The sequence below is a fragment of the Danio rerio genome, chromosome 25 (assembly GCF_052040795.2).
Source record: "Danio rerio strain M-AB ecotype USA chromosome 25, GRCz13ab, whole genome shotgun sequence".
Lineage (NCBI taxonomy): Eukaryota > Metazoa > Chordata > Actinopteri > Cypriniformes > Danionidae > Danio > Danio rerio.
Window position 1 is genome coordinate 9,477,605 of NC_141045.1, and position 24,829 is coordinate 9,502,433.

At 36.8% G+C, this 24,829-nt stretch overlaps 2 protein-coding genes across 3 annotated transcripts in view; both read left to right on the plus strand.

Moving 5' to 3' along the window:
- muc5.1 (mucin 5.1, oligomeric mucus/gel-forming) overlaps nt 1-8,034 on the plus strand; it is a 40,836-nt gene extending 32,802 nt beyond the window's left edge. For both annotated transcript variants that reach the window (XR_015526174.1, XM_087311680.1), the window contains exons 38-46: nt 24-171; nt 1,003-1,095; nt 1,823-1,863; nt 2,366-2,485; nt 2,570-2,665; nt 2,751-2,870; nt 4,659-4,698; nt 5,740-5,857; nt 7,604-8,034. Coding sequence is in view for 1 of the 2 variants with exons in the window: in XM_087311680.1 (XP_087167806.1) it covers nt 24-171; nt 1,003-1,095; nt 1,823-1,863; nt 2,366-2,485; nt 2,570-2,665; nt 2,751-2,870; nt 4,659-4,698; nt 5,740-5,857; nt 7,604-7,784 (957 nt within the window). In the remaining variant the exon portion in view is untranslated. The remainder of the gene's footprint in view (nt 1-23; nt 172-1,002; nt 1,096-1,822; nt 1,864-2,365; nt 2,486-2,569; nt 2,666-2,750; nt 2,871-4,658; nt 4,699-5,739; nt 5,858-7,603) is intronic.
- Nucleotides 8,035-15,113: 7,079 nt separating this feature from the next.
- muc5.2 (mucin 5.2) overlaps nt 15,114-24,829 on the plus strand; it is a 36,953-nt gene continuing 27,237 nt past the window's right edge. Inside the window, exons 1-16 of the mRNA XM_087311675.1 lie at nt 15,114-15,214; nt 15,301-15,369; nt 17,083-17,118; nt 17,231-17,495; nt 19,603-19,714; nt 20,545-20,632; nt 22,403-22,482; nt 22,569-22,782; nt 22,943-23,068; nt 23,155-23,272; nt 23,352-23,490; nt 23,599-23,706; nt 23,839-23,908; nt 24,058-24,192; nt 24,365-24,532; nt 24,649-24,743. Coding sequence (XP_087167801.1) covers nt 15,130-15,214; nt 15,301-15,369; nt 17,083-17,118; nt 17,231-17,495; nt 19,603-19,714; nt 20,545-20,632; nt 22,403-22,482; nt 22,569-22,782; nt 22,943-23,068; nt 23,155-23,272; nt 23,352-23,490; nt 23,599-23,706; nt 23,839-23,908; nt 24,058-24,192; nt 24,365-24,532; nt 24,649-24,743 — 1,908 coding nt within the window. The 5' untranslated portion in view covers nt 15,114-15,129. The remainder of the gene's footprint in view (nt 15,215-15,300; nt 15,370-17,082; nt 17,119-17,230; nt 17,496-19,602; nt 19,715-20,544; nt 20,633-22,402; nt 22,483-22,568; nt 22,783-22,942; nt 23,069-23,154; nt 23,273-23,351; nt 23,491-23,598; nt 23,707-23,838; nt 23,909-24,057; nt 24,193-24,364; nt 24,533-24,648; nt 24,744-24,829) is intronic.

Here is a 24,829-nt window from a genome sequence, read left to right on the forward strand (position 1 = left end):
TTTTGCTTGCTTTCCTCCTGCAGCCTGGAGACACCTGGACCATGGACTGTTACAAATACACCTGCTCCAATGAGACTTTTGGGATCACCAAGGAATTTGTTGGGTGTCCGACTATAGTGCCCTGTGGACCCGAGCAAAAATTAATTATTGACAACTGCTGTCCAACCTGCGGTGAGAATAATATTACCAGCGGGAAACATTTATTAAAAATAATTCTCTAAAAATACACCTGACAATAGCACTCAGTCTCTCTGCAAGTTTATTGACAAATTTGAACTGTCTATACTTGAATGCATCAGCAAAGAGCTTTGAGAAAGCAACTTTTAAAGATGCCTTTTCTTATGAAGAGCCAAAAAACAAACATAACTGGGGGCTATGGGGCAAAGTTAAATATATCAAACTGTATTTCTGTAAACTGTATTATTATTATTAATATTAATATTATTATTATTATTATTATTATTATTATTATTGTCTAAAACTGTGTTAAAATTGTCATGGGTAATTTTGAAAGAATATTTAAAAATAGTTAAATATATAAAATAAACTTAAAAAATATATTAATAATGTTAAAAAAATTATATATTTTTAATTAACATATATTAATAAAAAAAATCAATTAACACAATGGCCATTTAAATAAATCTGATTCATTTACAACATGTAATTATAACATTTATTTTAAGCTTGCTTTTTTTAGTAGCTCAACAATAAACAAACCAACAAAAGATAACGTTAAATTAGAAATGACAATTTCTATTGTAGGCATTCCCCCCGACCCTCCCCTTTATTTTTTCTGTGTTCTCTGATGGGATGGCGGGTAATATCAAAGGCTATCATGGGCCAACTTTGGCCCCCGGGCCCTAGTTTGGGCATCTCTGCACTTCATACAAAATAAATGTATTATTATTGATTATTATTATCATTATTATTATTAAAAATAATGGAAACACATTTCACATTCATGTTAAACGTTTGTTTGTTATTTTTCCTCTCATTTAGTGTGTAATCTCGAGGTCTGTATCCACAAGAAATGTGATGTGGGATTCGAGTTAGCTGAACATGCAAATGAAGGCAGTTGCTGTCCACCCTGTGGTAAGTCTCAAACTGAAATACTAAAAATTATGCATATTGTTGCTGTCCTGGAAATGCTGATGTCCTTTTTGTAATTATTACCTGATAGGTAATTCTCTTTTTAGTTCATGCTGTTATTTTCTGTCATTGAAAATTAAACTGGAAATGATTTTCTTTTTGATGTTAGAAACATAGCAATAATGATTGGCAATTTACTAGAACTTCTATGTTTAGCTGTTTTGACACAATCTACATTGTAAAAGCGCTATAAAGATTAATTTAATTAAATTGAATTGAATTAATGGCAAAAAGCAATAGTGTAATTATACTTATTATGGCTTACTATATGCAATGTTTATTTATATAGCACATTTCAGACACAATAGTATTTCAATGTCTTTTACATAAACAAAATGATTAAAATCATATAATAAGTATAAGGGGAAAACACAACAAAGAATTAAAAGGATAAAAAATAATTAAAATTATTAAAAAACAGGTTTAAAAGGAATAAAAAAAGGAAGTCACAGAAATCTAACCAACAGAACTAAAATATTTTAGTTTTTTTGTTTTAAGAACAAAGATTTTTGTTGAAAATAAATAATTATGTACATAAAAACCTGCAATACAAAGAACTATCGACGATGTACTTCATGTCAGAAATGACCTTTTTTTAAAATAATAACAAAAGAAGTTAAATATCATGTATATTATTAACTTAATGTTTTTTTCTTCTTCTAATGTACAGTGCCCAAAGACGTCTGTGTGTACAATAACACTGAGTACCAGGTGAGCCTATGGATTCATTCATTCAATCCTTCATTTTGTTTTCAGCTTAGTCCCTTTATTCATCTGGGGTCGCCACAGCGGAATGAACCGCCAACTTATCTAGCATATGTTTTACGCAGCAGATGCCCTTCCGAATCGACCCAACACTGGGAAACACCCATACAGACTCATTCACACACATACACTACGAACAATTTACCTATACATGTCTTTAGACTGTGGGGGAAACCGGAGCTCCCGGAGGAAACCCACACGAACATGGAGAGAACATGCAAACTCCACACAAAATGCCAACTGACCTGGCCGGGGCGCGAACCAGCGACCTTCTTGTTGTGATGCAATCGTGCTATCCACTGTGCCAACGTGACGCCCCTCTAGATTCATTTGTTCAAAACAATAATAATGAATTTTGAGAATGTCACATTCAACAATAGGAAGTGCACTAGAATTCAGAAAACCATTCTACACTTTATTGACCGGTAATCTCTGTTGTTCTTTATAGCCTGGATCCACAATCTACCCAGACCCTTGTGTCGAATGTAACTGTGACATGGAGAAAGACCCAGAGACACAACTACACACCGTCTCCTGTGTTTCTAAAATCTGTGAACCTTGCTCTGAGGTAACATTTACATCTTTACATCGCTGATTTGAAAAGAACATTCATCTGTAGACTCTGAGCATGTTTTTTGTTTTCTACTTCAAGGGCTTTGAGCTCGTGGAACAAAAAGGCGAGTGTTGTGGAACATGCAAGCCAAATGCCTGTATTTATGTGTCAGATAACATCACACATATTCTCAGTGTACGTATTCTTGGATTTTCCTTTACTTTTTCAGACAATTAATCTGCTCTTCCATTCTCATGCAGCTTCTCTTTTTTTGTTATAGGAGGGAGAGAGTTACAATTATAAATGTGAAAGTGTGACCTGTCAGCAAGTCAATGGGACGTACATAATAGAGAGGACCATACCAACCTGTCCCGAAATCAATCCAGATCAATGTGTGCCTGTGAGTTTTCCAAATTGACACATTTGGAGCTGTTTCTGCAAAGGCTAATTCAGCCCGAAATATGAAAATTTACCCTGATGTCATTCTAAACACATAAGAAATGTTTTTGTTCAAAAGTTTCCTGTCCTTAAACTTCCATAAAGAATTTTATTTTTTAAATCCAGACAAGTCAAGCGGTTAAATGCAAGCATTCTGAGGAGACAAGACAGCTTTATGCTGGGATTTTGCTTACTTTTACATTTAAATTAATTTATTTCCTCTCAATTCCACACACAATACCCGATAATGACAATGTGAAAAAAGATTTTTTGAAATTGTTGCAAATTTATTAAAAGTTTTTAATTAAAAGGTTAAAAATTAACCTTTTTAAAAAAATCTCATATACAGAAGTATTCACAGCCTTTGCTCAATACTTTGTTGATGCACCTTTGGCAGCAATTACAGCCTCAAGTCTTTTTGAATATGATGACACAAGCTTGGCACACCTGTCTTTAGGAATTTTTGCCCATTCCTCTTTGCAGTATCTCTCAAGCTCTAACAGGTTGGATGGGAAGTGACGGTGTACAGCCATTTTTAGATCCCTCCAGTGATGTTCAATAGGATTTAGGTCTGAGCTCTGGCTGGGCCACTCAAGGACATTCATCGAGTTGTTGTGAAGCCACTCCGTTGATATTTTGGTGGTGTGCTTTGGGTCATTGTCCTGCTAAAAGATGAACTGTCGCCCCAGTCTGAGGTCAAGAGCTCTCTAAAGCAGGTTTTCATTCAGGATGTCTCTGTACATTGCTGCATTCATCTTTCCCTCTATCCTGACTAGTCTTCCAGTTCCTGCTGCAGAAAAACATCCACACAGCATGATGCTGCCACCACCATGCTTCGCTGTAGGGATGTTATTAACCTGGTGATGAGCAGTACCTGGTTTTCTCCAAACGTAACACCTGGCATTCACTCCAAAGAGTTAATTTTTAGTCACATCAGACCAGAGAATTTAGTTTCTTATGGTCTGAGAGTCCTTCAGATGCCTTTTGGCAAATTCCAGGTGGGGAGTGGCCTCCGTCTGGTCACTCGACCATACAGGCCTGATTGGTGGATTGCTGCACAGAAGACTGTCCATCTGTAAGGTTGGAGCTTAGACAGAGTGACAATCGGGTTATTGATCACCTCCTTGACTTATGCCTTTCTCCTCCGATAACTCAGCTTAGATGGCCTGGCCAGCTCTAGAAAGAGTCCTGGTGGATCCAAACATCCTCCACTTACAGATGATGGAGGTCACTGCGCTCATTGGAACTTTCAGAGCAGCAGATATTTTTCTGTAACTTTCCCCAGCTTTGTGGCTCAAGACAATCCTGTCTGTGAGGTCTACAGACATTTTCTTTGTCTTCATGCTTGGTTTGTGCTTTGACATGCACTGTCAACCCTGGGACCTTGTATGCCTTTTCTTGATTCAGGAAAGCAAATATTATTGGTTTACACAAAACATGCCATGTGACGTGAAAGTCAGTAGTTACTGCACATTAAGCAAACATGATTAAGCAACCAGCATTAAACTGTGAGCAGTTTTAAAAGCTTTAAAGATTTTTACACGTGTCTCTTCACTAGTCTTGACAAGGTTAAACTTCAAATTTTTTGTTTGATCTTAAAATTTGTTTGAGCCCCACCCCAAAACATTTGCAAAATATGTTGCTTTGTGTTCTACAAAGTCTGATGACACTTTTTTTTTAAAATTGAACCAGCACGTTTAGCGATGTATGTCACATTGACATTTAAACCAAGCTCTGTTTGACTTGACAGGGAACACTGGGACTCGATGAAGATGGATGCTGCAACACCTGTAAGACATTATTTCCTTTCTTAGAAAATTCTGATTGTCCTTATTGGTAAAATACAAGCAGAACTAGTTTCTTTAAAGCAGGGGTCACCAATCTAGGGCCGGTGTCCCAACAGCTCCAACTTGCCTCAAAATACTTGTCTGGGTGTTACAAGTATACCTAGTAAAGACCTTGATTGGCTTGTTTAGGTGTGTTTGATAAGGGTTAGAACTAAAACCTGCTTAACACCGGCCCTCCAGGAACAAGTTTGGTGACCCCTGTTTTAAACCATCTCATGTAAAGGACATGTCCTGTAGGATATTATAATGATTACAAAGCAAATTATAATAATAATAAAGCTATGGAAAATGTTAAGTAACCTCTTTAAAAATCTGCTTCTTTAGATTTACCGTATTTAGTAGGTACGTGTTTGAGTAAAATGTACAATTTTGCTTTATTTCTTGCAAATTCAACTCATTCAGTTTTCTTCGGCTCAGTCCCTTTATTTATCAGGGGTCACTAGAGCGGTATGAAACGTCAACTTATCATGCATATGTTTTACACAGCACATGGCTTTCCAGCTGCAACCCAGCACTGGGAAACACCCATACACTCTCACATTCACTCATACACTGTGGCCAATTTAGTTTTTATTCAATTCACCTATAGCACATGTCTTTGGACTGTGGGGTAAATGTTTCCATTTGTTGTGATTGGTTGTGATGTCTTTTTTACTTCTTCTTTATAGTTAAGACTAAAAATGTATATAAACGTTCGAAGTGCTACCTTTTTGCTATTTCGACCAAATGTCATTTTATGCTCCATTTGACAACATTTTTATTTTTGCATTGTGCATTTTGCACATAACTGTCAATCGGAAATGCAGAAAAAAAATTGAATTTCCAAACGGTCTCCTAATTTTTCATAATGCTATGCTATACAATATGTAAAAAAAACAATACAGCAGGTTAACAAGAATAGCGCAATTCATGAGCAGTTATTTTGCTTTTAACAAATGTTTTGTTACTACTATGTTATTGACATTGCCTCCTTTACTATCTCAGGTGAACTCAAGAACTGTGTTCGTGTGAAGAACATGACAGATGTCACAGTGAATGACTGCAAGTCCATCAACCCCATTGAAGTCACATCCTGCAGTGGAAACTGCGACACAGAATCAATGTGAGAACGCAAATAATTTAGCGAAAAAAAACAATAAACCCTTTTAACCAGTCTGTTATGACATGTTTAACAGTCATCACCATCTAAAATCCTTAAAAGTTTTTAATGTTTATTTTTTATGTACTTATTTTTTATTTATTTTATCATTTTTCAATTCAATTCAGCTTTATTTGTATAGCGCTTTTACAATGTAGATTGTGTCAAAGCAGCTTCACATAAATGGTCATAGTAACTGGAACAGTGTGGTTCAGGTTTTAGTGTTTAAGTTCAGTTCAGTTCAGTTTAGCTCAGTTCAGTGTGATTTAATCATTACTGAGAGTTCAAACACAATTGCTTCACATTACACAATAACTAATTTCTGCTTGTGCGAGGTGTTTCTAATGTAGCGTCTATGGGGCAGGACAGTAAATTTGATGTTATTCTCTTCTCTGGCTGAGGTCATCAGTCTCACTAAATTTTTTCCTTTTTTCTAAAAGTCTCGATAACCCCATAGTGGAGGTTTTTTTTTATTATTACTTGAGCAAATATTATTGTAAAAAAAAATTGTTGTACTCTCCCATTCACTGCACTCTAAGTTTTCCCAAATATGACCAACTATACTGAGACACTCGGAAATGTGAAAAGGGTCTATAGAACGTAAATAATTTACCAAAAAAAGCACTTTGCAAATTTAAGAGCACAAAATGTGCAACTGCCTTGGAAGCAAGAGCAAATAAAAAAGCAAAATGTGCATTATTATTGTACCAATAGTAAATATGTATGTTGCTTTAACCGCTGTAGCTTTGTTTTTTAGGTTTTTGTAGTATTCTGATAACATGCAGCAAACAGTGATGATGTGATTTTATTTTAGCGACATCTGAAATCAAATACTCTTGAGGTCCCTTGTGTAAACCCTTTAAGATATCTCATATAAGGCAAATAATGTACAATACAATTTGTATATATCTATATATTATTTGTTTAAATGTATATATAATTAATATAAAGTACATACCGTATTTGACATGTAATATTCGGATGAAATGGGATGAAAAATGTCCATTTGCAAATGTATATACAGCGGGGAACATGTCACCATTTTTCTCAGATATCATATTTCTAAAGGTGCTGTAGACTTGAAATTTTCTCTGGATGTTGGTAACAAGCAAGGAAAGCCATTTTTGCAAAAAAGAAATTAAGTTTTGCATAATAAAATGAAATGACAAAAATTATTGAACACATGAAGAAAGGAAGGTGTAAAAAGGTAGTGAAAGCCCAGACAGCAGATGAAATCTCTCAGTGTTTCTTCAGCAACCCTCTGCCCTTTCTCATTGTAAATTAATATCAGCTGCTTCAGTTCAACATCTACATTAGCAAGATGATGAAGACGAAACCAGAGTGGACATTTCAGCAAGACGATGATCCAAAACACAGCCAAAGAAACTCTCAAATATTTAAAAATTATTATCACTATTTTGTTTGCATTGTTTGGCTTTTTCCCCAAAATCTGGATCAGATCCATGTCAACAGCTTCTTTAGAAATAATATTCCCAGGAAAAAAACATGACGTGTTCAATACTTATTTTCCCTGCAGAATATATTTTGTCAACCATTTTAATTTAAAAAATGTACAACAAATGTTGTCATTTATTAGCTATGCGGAGTCATATACAGCTTGAAACACTCCACAATGTGTTTTGACTATCGCAGACTTGCATGTGTATTAAGATCGGATCTAACAAATATTTGTCTTGTAAATCTGCGCAGGTATTCAATGGGCGCAAACACCATGATGCACAGCTGTTCCTGCTGTAAGGAGACGAAAACCAGCGTTAAAAAGGTGACGCTGAAGTGTGCGGACGGCAGTGAAATCCCTCATGACTACGTCTACATAGAGAGCTGCAGATGCACTCCTATTACGTGCGAAAACCAGAAAACCAGTGGATAAATGATCCTGTTGACATCGGGTTTAATGGCTACAATTCCAGATATTACTGGAAAAATATGTATCTTTAGTGAATGAATGTACCATTCAGCTCTTTGTTCTATAACTACTGTCACTGAGGGAATTTTCCGGATATTTTGAATTGTTTTGTTAGTTCTTAAGCGACGCAAAACAAAGCTCTTCCCTATTTTCTTCTTGTGTATGGATGAATGATGACTCTAATAAAGCAAAATAAATAGCAACAAAAACTGAATGATGGATATTTTTTTTCTCCAATAAGTGAAGTTTATAAGTCATTTTTCAATTTATTATTCATCAATCAGACGATTCTAAAGCCACTAAAAATACCCTAAATTCCATATAGCAGTCATCTTCGTTTTGAAGAATCCCTCCTTTCACCCCCTACTCCTCCTCCTTTATGAGTGGCACGGTGGCCCAGAGGTTAGCACTGTTGCCTCACAGCAAGAACATCACTGGTTCTAGTCCTTACCAAGCCAGCCGACGTTTCTGTGCAGAGTTTACACGTTATCCACGTGCTTACAAGGGTTTCCTCCAGGTTTCCCGGTTTGTGTTCATTAGCTACTACAGCAGGGGAGTTCTCGAGATCTACCTGTGCTCAAACTCCCCTCTCGCATTGCAAATGGGAGGGAGCCTCGCGCTCGGGGATATTATGAGCTCAGGGACAGCCTGCCAAACATGCTTTATAATCAATCACCAGCTACGTGTAGGGTTGCCACCCGTCCCTTAAAATACGGAATCGTCCCGTATTTGAGAATGAAATTGCGCGTCCCGTTTTGAATCAATACGGGATGGGTTTTGTCCCGTATTTTCAATTAATTTTTTAAAAGTAGCTTCTCCTGCAAATCATCCCACAAGCATTTTATAAAGTTGCCTCATTTGCCACTTTTGATTGGGTAATACTTGATGTCATCTTTAGTTTGATTGGTCTTTTTTAACTGTCCAGTGAGGTGGGCGGATCTTTTAAGCAGAGAGTGTTCTCTGTAGCTCATGGTGGTCTGTCAGACACGATAACATGCGTCTGGAGAAAAATCAAAGCACAGTCAGTCAGTTCTTTGTACCCAAAGTACAGTGTAATCATTATCAACAATGTTTAGGTTAGTTGCTAAATAATGTTAAAAATGTGAACCCAATTCACCTGTACCGAATGTCTTTGGACTGTGGGGGAAACCGAAGCACCCAGAGGAAACCCACGCGAACACAGGGAGCATGCAAAATCCTCACAGAAACACCAACTGAGCCCAGGTTCGAACCAGCGACCTTCTTGATGTGAGGCAACAGCACTACCTACTGCGCCACTACGTCGCCTGTTTCTGAATAATTTAAATGCTTATTATAATTGCAGAAACATTCTCAATTGTATAAACATTCACTGGCTGCATTATTAAAATACATTAATATTAATGAATAACAGAGCTGAGCTCAAGCATTAACAATGAAGTTGATGGATTTAATGAACAGTTAAAATATAAACACATTTACTATTGGTTAATTCTAACCCTATTCCAACAGACTCTATCACACATTTTTTTTCACACAACTGAATTTTTTCATGTTCAATCTACTTAAATTTGGAAAAACAATTAGGTTATTTTAATTTGTGTTTGTGTTTAGGACAACATGAAGGAATTGCGTGGAGCCCAGCATTATTATTATATTTTTTTTTATACTGCTATATATTTTTTACATGTAATTTTGGCATCAAGGTACCTGCATTTTAAGGAAACAAAATCCTGTGTAAATTTGTAATTGTAGCTTTCACATGAATAAAATTGTCTCATAATACATTTTGTTTTGTTATTTTGGTGGTCAAATGGGCATCAATGTGTGATGTCAAATAGACATCAAGGTTAATCATTGATTTTATTTTCGGCAAAGTACCTTTGTTAATCTGGGGCAGAATGCACAGCTGAATGAACCGTCAACTTATTTAGCATATATGTTTTACACGCAGATGTTCTTCCAGCTGCAACCCATCACTGGGAAACAGCCATACACACTCATTTACACTTATACACTACGGACAATTTAGCCTACCTAATTTACATATAGCGCATGTCTTTGGACTTGTGGGGGAAACAGGTGCACCCGGAGGAAACCCACGCCAACATGGGAGGAATATGCAAACCCCACACAGAAATGCCAACTGACCCAGCTGAGACTCGAACCAGCGACCTTCTTGCTGTGAGGTGAATGTGCTACCCACAGCGCCACTGTGCAGCCCTAGATGTCGAGTTTTTGACATCAAATCGATTTGCATTTTAAATGTGTTTTATGACTTCAACAATGTCAATTTGCTTTTTTGCCATCAAGTCGCCCTGCTGGGAGTTCCTGGACATCTACTTTCTGCAAATTTCTGTCACAACCATAATCAAACACACTTAAAACAAACAACAGACTAAGATGTTCAGAAACATGACACGCAAAGACAGCTGTGTTCCAGTAGAGTTGGAACCTTTCCACAACGGCCATCCAACTTATAAAGCGCTGAATTCAAAATGATAAATATAAAACAAACCTAAGATATAGATATAAATCAAAAATAAACCGAGGGTGGGTCGATGGGTCAGTGGTTAGCACTGATGCCTCACAGCAAGAAGGTCGCTGGTTTTGAGTCCCAGCTGGGGCAGTTGGAGTTTACATGTTCTCTTCGTGTTGGCGTGGGTTTCCTCCGGGTGCTCCTGTTTCCCCCACAGTCCAAAGACATAGGTGAATTGAATAAACTGGCCTTAGTGTGTGTAAATGAGTGTGTACGGGTGTTTCCCAGTACTGGGAGTGGCTGAAAAGGAATCCATTGCAAAAAACATGTGTTATATATCATTTTGCTGAGACAACTTCTTAAATGGAGACAAAGCTGAAGGAAAATGAATGAAAAAAGAAACCATTCAATTAAAACTTAAGTAATAACCCCTTTAATTTAAAGTTTACATTGTAAAAAGCGTTAATGAACTGAATCCAAAATACTCCTGAGCATATATTTGCACACCAAACTGCAATTAATCAGTTTATGCTAAGCACACATATCACATATTCAGAGGTGTAACAGATACACACCCATTTAGGTGTCTGTTGCATAAAGAACCCTTTAATAATTTAATAGTAAAAGTTCATCAAGTTCCTCTTTCAATACAAGCAGAATAGTGACAAACTAAATAGTGAAAAAACACCATGTTTACACAATCAAACGTTTCCCATAAATTTGCTGCTGCGTCTAGAAAGATCTACAGCCGTCGGAGCTTTAAACATGTCAGACAGGCTGAGGTGAAGCTCTGAACACACACCTGCGCTCAAACGCTATTGAAACAGCAACTCTTCCTATATGCCTTTGGATCTTGCCATAGTGTTGATTTAGGACATAAGCATTGTTGGACTGTCATTCCATTAAAACGATACAATTTTATTAATGGCATTTCAGATTAATTAATCAAACATGATAACATTTAAGCAACACACAAAGTTTGTGCTTCACGCTTGACCAGGTTGGCATTCATTTTAATTTTGGTCAAGTAAATTGCTATATTTTAGTAGTCCTTTGGCGCATTGGCTTAAAATTTGGTGCACATCATATGAATCATATTCTGAATTTGTCTAAGAAAAATTGGCCCAGTGCCACCTTGAAGTAAAAAAATATAGAACTTTAAAAAAAAAACACAATTCTCCAATCTTCTGATGTGGACTTCATTTTGCTTTAATTTCCTTCTCAACCATTTCTAATGTTTACTTTTTTATTTATTTCAGTTCTTCTTCTATTTCAGTTACTATTTATTTTATTGTATGTGACAAAATGGTTTTAATTTGATCAGTTTAATGATTTACTCATGAAATTTTTTTACTACGATTAACTGACATTTCGTTTTTTTCGTCATTTATTGATTTTGCTTCGGCTCAGTCCCTTTATTCATCATGGGTCGCCACAGCGGATTGAACCGCCAACTTATCCAGCAAATGTTTTAAACAGTGGATGCCCTTCCAGCTGCAACCCATCACTGGGAAACATCCATACACACTCATTCACACACATACACTAAGGCCAATATAGTTATTCAATTCACCTAATAGCGCATGTCAGTAGACTGTGGGGGAAACTGGAGCACCCGGAGGAAACCCACGCCAACACCGGGCGGGAGAACATGCAAACTCCACACAGAAATGTCAACTTACCTAGTCGGGACTCAAACCAGTGACCTTCTTGCTGTGAGGCGACAGTGCAAACCACTGGGGTTTTTTTAGTAACTATTTTAGCAATAGCTATATTAAGAACTCATAAACTAGCTGAAATTAAATATTACACTGAATTTCAGTAAATATGAAAAGTGATTTTTTTTATTTGTATAACTCACAGAACCACAGATGGACTGTATTTGAACTTAGGGTGTTTTCACACCTAGACTTTTATTGTTAAACCTGGCACGTTTCCCCAGTTAGCGCGATTTGTTTGGCATATGTGAAACCAGCAGTCGTGCTAGGATCCACGGTAAATCAATCGGTCCGAGATTGCCTGAATGACGTGGTCTCGGCTCTATTGAAACGAACTCTGGAGCGGATCGATTATAGTGAGAAAGCAAAACGATCCAATGAACTAACAAACCAGGCTATTGACCTTATTCTCCGCAGACGAGCGGGTGCTGCCATTTGAATCTTTTTGGCACGAGACTTCCGGTCTCAATTACTTCCATTCATTTTTAGACATTAAAAACTGCTCGTTTTGCTGTTTGATGTTGCAAACTGATATTTCCTTGTTATATTATTCTACTTGGTCTGTATAGTCATGCAAACATTTGTTTGTAGAGCAAGTAGTTTGACCGTTTTTTGCTGTTTATTATTCCTTGTCATTTCTCCCATAGGCGACTAAAACGGAAGTTTTAAGACAATCGCGAAAACAGGCGCACTTCCGCATTTTAGAATAAGGTCAATATCACAGTGTATTATTTATTTGTAATAGCCATATATACAGCTATATGAAGAGAGAATTATGAGTAGGGCGGCATGTCATTCCTACCAGTAAATGTGTTTCATGTCAAATACGGAAGTGAAAGAATGCAGAACTATTAACGAGAGCTGTTTATCCATTAACAAAATTAACCAAACTGCAGTCTGTTATTTCTCTTTATAATGTAAAGCTTATAATGCATAATTCTAGCCAACGGCTATGTATGAGAAAGTCTTACCTCTGATTTATATTTAGTGACGATGTCTGTGGATGTCACCATTCCAAATTAAAGCGCAGCTTTTTGCTAACGATTCAAAAATTAAAATAAGGATGCCTAAAAGCTGAGCGAGACTCTGCAAACTAAACCGTGAAACTCTGACCAATATGAGAAGAATTTACTCACATGTGACTTGTTTTAGCTATTTTGGTCTGTTAAGAAACTTTGTCGTATCAAAAAGCAAACCGCACCAAGAACAAAGAGCGACATTTAAACAATTTTAATTTAATTTTAATTGAACTGTTTCAGAACAAAAGAATCGATCGACAGGTGTGAAAGCACCCTTACAAAATATAGTAAAACCATATTCAAAATTCTATAACTGTCACATAACCAGCGATCGCTCTCAAGAGATCGCTGGTTCTCACACGAACACCATGGACTACACTTCCGCCTTCCTCTGGACTACATACACATTCATGCTCTCCGGTCACACTCACACATGCTCACTCATCAAGATTGATTACATTCTCACCAGCTGAGCCTTGTCAGAGACTGATTACACAGCCTACATAAACCACTCATTTTCTCTTCCAGGGTGCAGAGTCTTGTTAGCTGTACCAGTGACATTACAATGCGTTTCTCCCTGTCTTGTTTATCCGTGTTTAGACCCTAGCCTTGTATTCCCTGTTCTCCTGTTTAGCCACCTGCCTTCTGACCTATTGCCTGTTTATCGACTACGATTCTGGACTGCCTACATATACCTGTTTACACCTGATTTGACCATTGCTAGCTTGACGCTGAATAAACTTGCATTGTGGATCTTACCTCCAGTTGTCTCTGTCACTCCCCCGTCGTTACAATACCACTTAAAATCATTCAACAAAGCAACAATTCAATAAAGTAACAATTAAGCGTTTTCCTCCAATCCAATCATCTGATGTGGATCTAATTTTGCATCAATTTCCTTCGCAACCAGTTCTACTTTGTTTATTTGTTACTTTTCTATTTTAGCTAACATTTATTCAGTTTCATTTGAGAAAATGGTTTTAGTTATTTTCAGTTTAATGATTATTTTAGTTACAATATTAACCCATTTAAAAATGTACAATTAATTGACATTTAGTTCATTCGGTACCTATTTTAGCAATAGCTTTTTTTAATTACACAGGAACTCGCTGAAATAAAATATAACATCGAATGTCTCAATGTAGTAATAATTGTTTAGTTGTATAACTTATACAACGGGGTGTCACGGTGGTGAAGTGGATAGCACGATCGCCTCACAGCAAGAATTGGATCGCTGGTTCGAGCCTCGGCTAGGTCAGTTGACATTTCTGTGTGGAGTTTGCATGTTCTCCCCATGTTCGGGTGGGTTTTTTTCCGGGTGGGTGAATTAGGTAAGCTAAATTGTCTGTAGTGTATGAGTGTGAATGAGCGTGTATGTATGTTTCCCAGTGATGGGTTGCAGCTGGAAGGGCATCTGCTGCATAAAACATATTCTGAATAAGTTGGCGGTTCATTCCGCTGTGGCGAAACCAGATTAATAAAAAAGACAAAGCCGAAAAGAAAATGAACGAACTTATACAACACTAAAAAATGCTGGGTTCCGCGTAATTCCCTCATGTGGTCTCAACATAAACCGATTAGGTTGACTTACTTGTTTTTACAAATTTGAGTTGATTGAACATAAAACAATTGAGTTATCCCATAAAAATCCTCAAGAATTGTTTTGATTCAGCTCATTATATACAAGTAGTTTGAACAAGCAGCATAAGTATCACAGACAGACTGAATTTAATTGACAAAATAAAGAAAAAACCATAACAAAAGTTCTATAACACTGTTATAAGACAATTGAAATTATTCAATAAAGCACGTTTCTCACTGTGGATGAGTCAAAAGTCACATCCTAGTGCAGCCCAATTCAAACAAGCGATAAATGAATCATTGTGTGACAGAACGTACTGTAGTTCTCATCATTTGAATACAGTTTGTTTAATCGCAAACACCGAAGAAGACATTAAATATTTATTTGTTTCAAGTATCCACCAAGCCCAAGGCCAAATTCAAGCCCAAGCCACGGGTCCACCTTCAGATCACAAACCACGTTCCCCCAAAGCAAACCGGTAACCATTATAAAAGCACAAGGGCTTTCAGAAGACTCACATTAGCTCTTGAGGATGGACTGTGGGACGGTGATGTTGTCCCACATGCGGATGCTGAGATGGGTCATCCTGCTGGCAGGGATGCAGTCTATACGAGCAGGTAGAGGCAGATTATAATGAAGAAAAAAAAAGGTTAAAGCTTGTAAAGATATTAACAAACAAATCTGTGTCTTTCTATGTTTGAAGACTTCATGGGAGATTATGGAGACGGTATGAAGGACCCTATGGACTTTACTTGGCTGCCAACAACAACTGGTAAAAATTTTATATTTTATAATTGTGTTTACATGCATGTATAATGAGATGTACTGATTGAATCTGCACAGGAATATTTGCTGTCACGAACTCACCACTTTGTAGGCAAACAGGATAAATAAAGTAATAATGATCACCAAACTCTCTCTAGTTGATTGATGAAGTTTTTTTTTAACTACAAATGATTTGAAATGTCATATTTAAATATGCAAATAAGTATTTTTTCATTGGACCTTAACTTTGGATGAAGTCAGGTTTAAAATTATGGGTTCATGTTTTTTAATACATTAATGTCAAAGGGAAAAGAGTGGAGTTTGGGATTTTATGTTAAAAAAAAAAAAACTGCGATCAGTAAAAATTATATTTGAAGGATAAATAAAGAATTTGTTGTTTGATGAGCTCAAAAAATGAGCTGAATCAAAACAATTCTTGAGATTTTTAGGGACGTCTTAATGGTTTTATGTTCAATTCACTTTAATTTGTTAATCGATTTGTGTTAGAATAAGATGAATCAATTGTGTGGAGCCCCTTTATTTTATTACTGTATATATGCACTGTAGAAAATGCTGGGTTGCACATAATTCCTTCATGTTGTCCCAACACAAATTGATTAAGTTAACTTAAACGTTTTCGCAAGTTTAACAGAAAAACAAAAAGCAAAACAGGAATTGTGTTGATTAAGCTCATTTTGAATAAGAAGTTTGAACAAGTATCTAAAATAATTTTTTGAGTTTATATATATACACTGTTAAACCCAACAGTCATTTCATTATCAAATTAAATGAGTGTAGATAACTCAAAATGAAATGAAAGTTATTTCTACTCATTTGAAAAGAGTTTTGAACTCAGTGTTGAAGGTGATGAGTTAATTAAATACCTCATTACTTCAACTTAAACGGGGTAAGTTCACAGTACTCACATAGATTTATTTTATAGATTGAACTCAAATGGTTTGTAGCAATCGGTTTCCTCAAACGGTTTGAGTTGCCTTAACTTATTGGGTTTTACAGTACTCAGTTCTCTTTATTTATTGGGTTTTACTGTGCTAAAATTACTTCATTTACTCAAAGGGATTAAGTTCACAGTACTCATTAGGGTTAGTTTTAACCCTAGGGGTGAGTAACCTTAACTTATTGGGTTTTACAGTTTAAGAGCTGCTAAAGAGGAAATTTAAACTCATTCTGAGAAAACAGCCATTAAAAATGTATTGTAATTGAAATGCATAGACACAAACTGATAATGAGCTACAACATGAACACTTAAAATTTTGTTTTAGATGTTTTCTTTACATCATCAGACACAAAACACTTTAATAAAAGTCATAAAGCAAAAAGTACTAAATTGACGAATCAAAAAAAGCTGTTTTTGCCTGCAGTGTCATTATATTAACGTAAAACACAATCAAAATATGTAATTTATCTCCAGAGAGTTGGTCACAGATTGACAGGAATGGTAGAAATTTAATGTTTAACGTAAAACGACATACTTTAATATGAATGATCAGTCTTATAACAATTTTAAATGGTTAAATATGGTCGTTAAATATAAATATAAAAACAAAATGCTGAATAATATGGTGACATTTGTTTCTTTTCTTTTAAAACCTTATCAGCTGTGACAATAACACTGCGTCACATAACAAAAAGAGAAATTATTAGCATTTACCAATATGGCAGCTAATATATTGTGCATCCTTGATTCTTTTGTTTTTAGTGTCCCCCACTATGACGACTGTGATGGTAACAAAAGGTATTTAAAACAAATTATTCAAAACTGCATCCTTACCCGTCTGTGCACTTAGGAAAATGTTTATTTTCTCCACTGACAGTATCACTTGTTGTTAAACTCTCTCTTAATCCAGTTGAACCCAAACCTGATCATCAGTCCCGAATCTGCAGCACATGGGGAAATTTCCACTTCAAGACGTTCGATGGTCATTTCTTTCAGCTGCCAGACACGTGCAACTACGTTCTGGCGGTGATGTGTGACGCCGCCATTTCTGATTTTAACATCCAGATGCAAAGAGACACTGTCAATGGCTCCATCTCATTTGGCTCAGTCATAGTAAAGCTGGACGGGACAGTCATCAAAATCACAGACAGCGGCATCATGATGGACGATCAAGTGTGAGTTAATATTTATATACTTCAACAATTCTGATATACCAGGGGTGCCCAAACTTTTTCTTCTGAAAGGCCAAAACACCAAACTTGATTGAGGGCTGTGGGCCAAAGCTAAACATACCAAACTGTAGTACATATAATAACACAAGGTTTCCATGAGTAATTTCCAGATTTTTCCCTAATATTTAAAAATGACAACAAAACATTGCTTTAAATGATATTAACTAATGCAGTATATTTTTTAAATAATGTATAATGAATTTATTGAACTAAAAATATAAACAATCCCATTGATATAAAGGAGTTCAATGTGGAATACACTAAGCTGCTCCTGCCTTTGCCTTGATCTTGATCTTGATGGTATTTATACAGTATTTAAATTTCAAAAAATCAAGTCATTTATTTAAGTCATTTTAAAACAAAAGAAATCACAAAATAAACAAACAATAGGTTACATTAAATTCGAAATGACGATCTCTGTCAAAGATATTTGCTCGAACCACCTCACCCACCCGCTTCGAAAGTTACCACTCGATTGAATAGGCGTTAACAAAGTGCACTCTTAATAACTTGAGCTATTTATTTAACTCAATGGTTGAGTTAAAAATGTTTAGTGCTTCGTTGGGTTATTTTTAACCTTTATTGGGTTATTAATTTAATAACTCAACCTGTCGGGTTAAAGAAATTGAATTTCAACAGTCAGCTGATTTGACACAGAACAGCTGTATAACATGCACCCGCAATGTTGTTTTTAGGTTTAAATAACCCATATTGGGAAGGTGCTATATTAACCTATAGTTAAGTTATAAGTACGGGTATTTTTAACCTAACTATTTTAACTGAACTATCAGCTGATAGATATGGGCCAGTAGGGGCCTTCTGTGCCTACTGGTAGGCTCAGAAGACTGTTATCATCTATCCACGTGGTTTATCAGCTATACTAATAGAGAAGACTCCAGATCCAGATCTGTTTTTACATTACTGTGACGGTTGGGTTTAGGGTTGGGGTAGGGGTAGACATGAAATACCAGTAGGCACAGAAGGAACCTACTGGTCCATATCTATCAGCTGATAACCACGGATAACACCCATTCAATCGAGTGATAACATTAGAATCGGCTGCCTCACCCATAGAATGATGGGCCAAATCAAAGGTTAGAATGGGCCAACTTCGCCCCGCAGCCCTAGTTTGGACATCTCTGTAATATACACACACTCACTGGCAAGGGCGTAGAATTGGCATGGACGGAGGGGACGGGTTCCCACCAATTACTGAAATGTCCCAACCAATAATTTAATCAACTTCAAAATAAAATAATGCTCTGCCAGCCCTTAGTAACCTACATGTGCACAAAGTCAAGTTTGCTCGTAATACTATTAACCAAGGCTGTGCAATTAATCGAATTTCAGTTTCGATTTTGGCCTCCGTGATTATAAGAAACAATAATCAGGATAAAAGAGTTAAATTGGGTCACGTGCCTCTATAAATTTCTCTACATTCATCCCTCCTCAAAGCCTGACTGCAGAAAAATTTCGTAAATTGACTTTTGTAGCATGGGAAATTGTTATTTGTATTGTTAAGTGTTTATTTTATATTGTTAAATACTTTATTCGTGTTTTTTAAAAGCGCAAAACAGAATTTGTGCTGTTCAATGCAGCTCTAGAGATGTATGTTCCCACTAATGTCAAGAGCAAATCTACGTCCTTGCTTACTGGCCATTTTATTAAAGGAATGGTTCACCCAAAAATAAAAATGTACTCACCTTTTACTCACTCTCAAGAGGTTTGACAGCTTTATGAGTTTCAATCTTCTGTTGAACACAAAAGAAGATATCTTGTATAATGCTGGTAACTCCACTTATTGGCTTTCATAGTATTTCTTTCCTATTATTGGAAGATATCGAGTGCCATCAACTAACATTCTTCAAAATATCTTATTTAGTGTTCAATAGAAGAAAGGTTTAACACTACATGAGGGAGAATAAATGATAAGGGACTCTTTGTTTTTGGGTGAACTAACCCTATTCCATTTTAAATAACCCATTCTGATGCACATCTAAATGTATCGCGTTTCTATATGTTTATAAGTTTCTAACACTTCCTTCTGCAGGGTGTCTGTTCCAATCAATCAGAAGGGAATTAAAATCGAAGGAAGCCCAACAAGTATTAAGATCTCCAGATATGGAATGACCATCTTTTGGGAAGAAGACAACTCTATAGCGGTATTTACAATGTGCAATATATTGAGACAATTATGACCTCTAATGGTGGCTCAGTGGTTAGCACTGTCACATGACAGCAAGGTCGCAAATTCAAGTCCTGGCTGGGCCAGTTGGCATTTCTGTGGAGAGTTTGCATGTTCTCCCCATTTTAGTGTGGGTTTACTTCAGGTGCTCCGGTTTCCTCCACAGTCCAAAGATACCTGGTATAAGTGAATTGAATGAACTAAATTGGCCTCTAGAGTATGTGTGTGTGTGAATGTGAGAGTGTATAGGTGTTTCCCAGTACTGGGTTGCTGCTGGAAGAGCATCCGCTGCATAAAACATATGCTGGAATGGCTGGTGATTCATTCCACTGGGGTGACCCCTGATAAATAAGGCACTAAGTTGAAGGAAAATGAATGAATGACTTCTAATTGACACTTCAAAACTGATTTGATGAAATCTGTTGATAGCGGTAAAAAAACAAAACAAAGCAAACCTGATAAAGTTCCAGCGCAGGTTCTCTTTCACAATGAGACACAATTAATCCATGAACCTATCATGAAATCACACACACACCCTTTAAGCCACTATATTTGTTTGCACATGATAACTAAGGAAAAGCAAACAGGATATCAGTTCTACAAATCATAATGCAAACAGGGATTGTTTGAGAAAGCCGCAGTTAGCCAACAGGTTTGGTCATGTAACTGACAGCTCAGTGTTGAATTTATTGAGTGTGTTTGCACTGGCAAACAATTTAGCCATTAATAAACATTTTGGCAGGCTTGAGTTGTTCTGAGAAATTGATCTGTGTTTGTATATCACTGACATTTCATGATGTTCCCAAGATTGAACTTGCGGAGAAATATAAAGGGCTGACATGTGGACTCTGCGGAAACTACAATGGCGACAAGGATGATGATATGCCTGAGAGTGGTAAATGTCATGTTTTTGTAGTGTCATGTCATGTTTTTAATAAAATTAGAATTTCTCAAACTCAAATCCTGGAGGGCCACAGCTCTGCAGAGTTTAGCTCCAACTACCTCCAACTCCCTACTGCTTAACAATCTCCAGTAGTCTTGAACACCTTGATTAGTTGGATCAGCTGTGTTTAAATAGGGTTGGAGCAAAACTGTGTAGAGCGGCCCTCCAGGAATCCAGTTTAAAATTTATGCTTTAAACAGTGAAAAGTTGACTGTCCCTTAAAAAGTGAGTAAACCCTTTGTAACTAAGAACACATAAGTTAACGTAACTTCGTGAAGTTTTTCAAACTAATTTCGAGAGGAGCACGTGATATGATTGACTGCAGCTGGCCTCCCATCTACATTCATTAGTTAGCCAATCAGATCTATCCTAACTCACTATAAGTAGCCTAGCTAGATTTACTCCCTTATCTTCGTTTTCCGAAGAAATACCCCATCCACCCCTTTCTCCTCCTTTCCTCCTTTACTAAAGGGGAGCTCTCGAGAACCACCTGATCTCGTACTCCCCTCACATGCTCTATGGACCTGGCGGGATCTCCGAGCTCAGGGTTCTCTCCCGGGACAGCATGCCAAACCTGCTAACAGTTGTCAAGCAATATCTAAGTGTGAACTCTTGAATTATAATTAACTTCTTGTATTAAACTTCTTAACTTTTGTTATAAATGTGCACATCGTTTATTTAAATTAACAGACATCTCAACAGGGGCGGACTGGGACAAAAATCCAGCCCTGGCACTGTAGCCACACTGTAGCCTGCATTACCACACCGACACAGCCCCACCCACTGACACGCACATTCACTATTTATTTTGGTGTATAGATGGTGAAATAATATGACATTCTTGCCAGATTTGAGATATGTCCAGATAACCTGATTGGGTCGGCCCATCTTGAAACCAGGCAGCAGTTGCCGATTGGACCAAATGCTTAACATTTATTATTTTTATTATTATTATTATTTTTATTATCATCATCATTATATCACATCTAGCAAGAGATAAAAGCTGTCTGCACTTAAAAACAATACATATTAAAAAAATAAATAAAACTGACCGGCCCACATTTAAAAATTGGTCCAGCCCTTCTGGCATTTGCCAGTAGTGCCAGATGGCCAGTCCGCCCCTGCATCTCAAGTTGGGAAAAGTCATTTCCGGGGGAGACTAAAGAGAGGGGTAGGGCCGAGTGCTTGATGAAGAGCGGAGGGGCAAAAGTGGCGCGCGACGTACCTCTAGAGCTGGGAGGGATGCCGTGGAGAGGGGTGTGCGCCATATTTGAGGACCGAGCGGGAGATGCGCAATTTCCGGGAGATTATCATTCGTTTTCAGGCATCCGGGAGTCTCTATGCATTTGTGGGAAACTCCGTGAACTTCCTGGAGACTTGGGATGTCTGCATAAATAAAAAGGTCACCCAGAAAATGAAAATTCTGCCATCATTTACTCACCATTCACTTTGAACATAAAAAAAGATATTTTTAAGAAAGCTGGAAACCTGTAACCACTGACTTCCATAGTAATTATTTTTCCTATTATGAAAGACAATAGTTACAGTTTTATGAGTACATTTTTTGGGTCCTTTCAAGGCTCCCTAAATCCCTTTAATAAATTTGAAGCAATGGGTTTACTTACTTATTTAAGTACAGTCAACTAATTCAAAACAATGGCTTTATTCACTTTTGTAAGTAAATTCAACTAAACTGTGATGTTTTACCAACTAAATCCTCAGGTCCAGCCACATGGAAGATCTCAACACCAACTGAATCCTGTAAAGACGTTATACTTCCACCCAAGGATCAGTGTGACCAGGTATTAGCCAAAATCGTGAGCATTTTAAAATGGAAATTTTGATGCTCGCAATTGAACGTTTGACCAATTTTCCATTTTTTTTTCAGAACACAATGGTTTGCCAGCAGTACCTCAGCAGTCCAGGGTTTAGTGGCTGTTATGATGTGATGGACATGAAAATATTTGAAAAAGCCTGTGTGAGCGACATGTGCCAATGTTACGGCAGCCATGACTGTCTGTGCAACACGCTAACAGAGATCTCACGACAATGCACACATGCTGGAGGACAACCAGGAACATGGAGGACAGAACAGCTCTGCCGTGAGTATCACTTCTAATAAATAATAAAAAAAAGAAGGCATAAAATTTCATGTTTACATCGATTATAATCCTTACCCATTAAAACTATACTAGCATGACTTATTATCTGGTCATTTTAACACATTTAATACAAGACTAATTGTCTTATTTTGTGGAGCAGCAAAGATGTGTCCTATAAACCTGCAATACATGGAGTGTGGAGGTCCGTGTAAGAGCACTTGCTCTGATCCAACTGCACATTTAATGTGTAAAGATCACTGTGTGGATGGCTGCTTCTGCCCTGAAGGTAATTTTATGCAATATCAAGTGACTTTTTGTGCTTGTGAATAAAATATTATTAACTAAATTGCACCATCTGTTCTTTTTGTAAAGGGACCGTTGAAGACGACATTGGTCAGAGTGGTTGTGTTCCTGTAAACGAGTGTCCATGTGTGCATGATGGCACAGTATATAAATCAGGAGAGTCTTACCAACAAGCTTGCAAAAAATGGTAACATTTTAGATTGATAGACACATTAAAAAATCATGCATACATGTACAAATGTTGACACTGCTGTGTTTTATATCAGTTTTTGTGCCGCTGGGCACTGGACCTGCACATACCTGGACTGTCCCGGCACATGCTCTGTTGTTGGAGGTTCTCACGTCACCACTTTTGATGGAAAGAGCTTCACCTTCAGCGGGAACTGCGACTACATCCTAACTAAGGTCTGTCGGGGCAAGATAGTTTTTATTTAAATGGTTTATATAGAGTAGCCATCAAAGAAATTATACTGTAAATAATTTGGAGGTACTGATAGGTGTTTGTTATTCCAGCACTCTAATGACAGTGACTTTGCTGTTGTGGGAAATCTGGCAAAATGTGAGCCAGCACGAACAGACACATGTCTTAATTCAGTTACCCTTGTCATCTCTGGAACTACTGTAAGCGCTAGGTTTATTTAAATTTTATATCTTAACGATTGCTGTATGTTTCATTAAAATTTTTACAATACCAAGACATGATCAAGTATGACAATAAAAAAAAACATCTGTTTGTTTACTTGGAAAAAACAGATTGGTTTTACTTCTGATGGTGTTGTGACACTGAATGGAAACAGCCCATTTAATCTTCCTGCTGTCATAGGTGAGTTGTAAAAAAAAAAAAAATGGGGGAATAGTACTGAATGTATGTATGTTAAACATCACTAAATGCATTTCTCTGAAAATCTGAGGCTTTTCCTTGCTTCTTCAAATTTAGATTTTGTATCCTAACCACTCTTTTCATTGTCCCAGGTCCTGTGAGCATCTTCCAGCCCTCTTTGTCTTTCATTATTGCTGATTTAAACAGTCTTCGTCTGGAAATCCAGCTGGCTCCAGTTATGCAGTTGTACATTGTAGCAAGCACTGAAGAGAAAGGAAAAATGACTGGTGAGTTTGAAAGAAAAGGTTGAACAAGTAAAACATGTCAGTTAATTTACAGTATTCATATAAACTGTGTAATAAAAATGTATATGACTACTTTATTAAAGAAACAATACAATATATCAGTGGAGATAAAAGCATGAACCTAACTACTTACCTTTATTTCTGCTTCTTTAAGGACTGTGTGGAAACTACAATGATGTCCAATCAGATGACTTTAAAACAGATTTGGGTATCACAGAGGGCACAGCGATATCTTTTGCCAACTTTTGGAAGAAAACCCCATATAGTTGTCCTGATCTTGAAAACACATTTGACAACCCCTGTAGCCTGAGTGTGGACACAGGTATATGAAGTATTACAATAAACGGTTTTAAATAGTAATAACTAATTAATGGTATTCGCAAATGCATATGTTGCAAACTTTACAGAACTATGTTGAATCTTTATTCTTTTATTCAGAGAAACTTGCTAAAGACTGGTGTTCCCGTCTGACTAACCAAAGTGGAGCCTTTTCTGCATGTCATTCAGAAATATGCCCAAAGATTTACTATGAAGTGAGTTCTTTTGTATATTCCCTTTTGAAATGAACTATATACAGTATTTATAGCAGACGCATCATCATGTTGTCACATCTGGGATT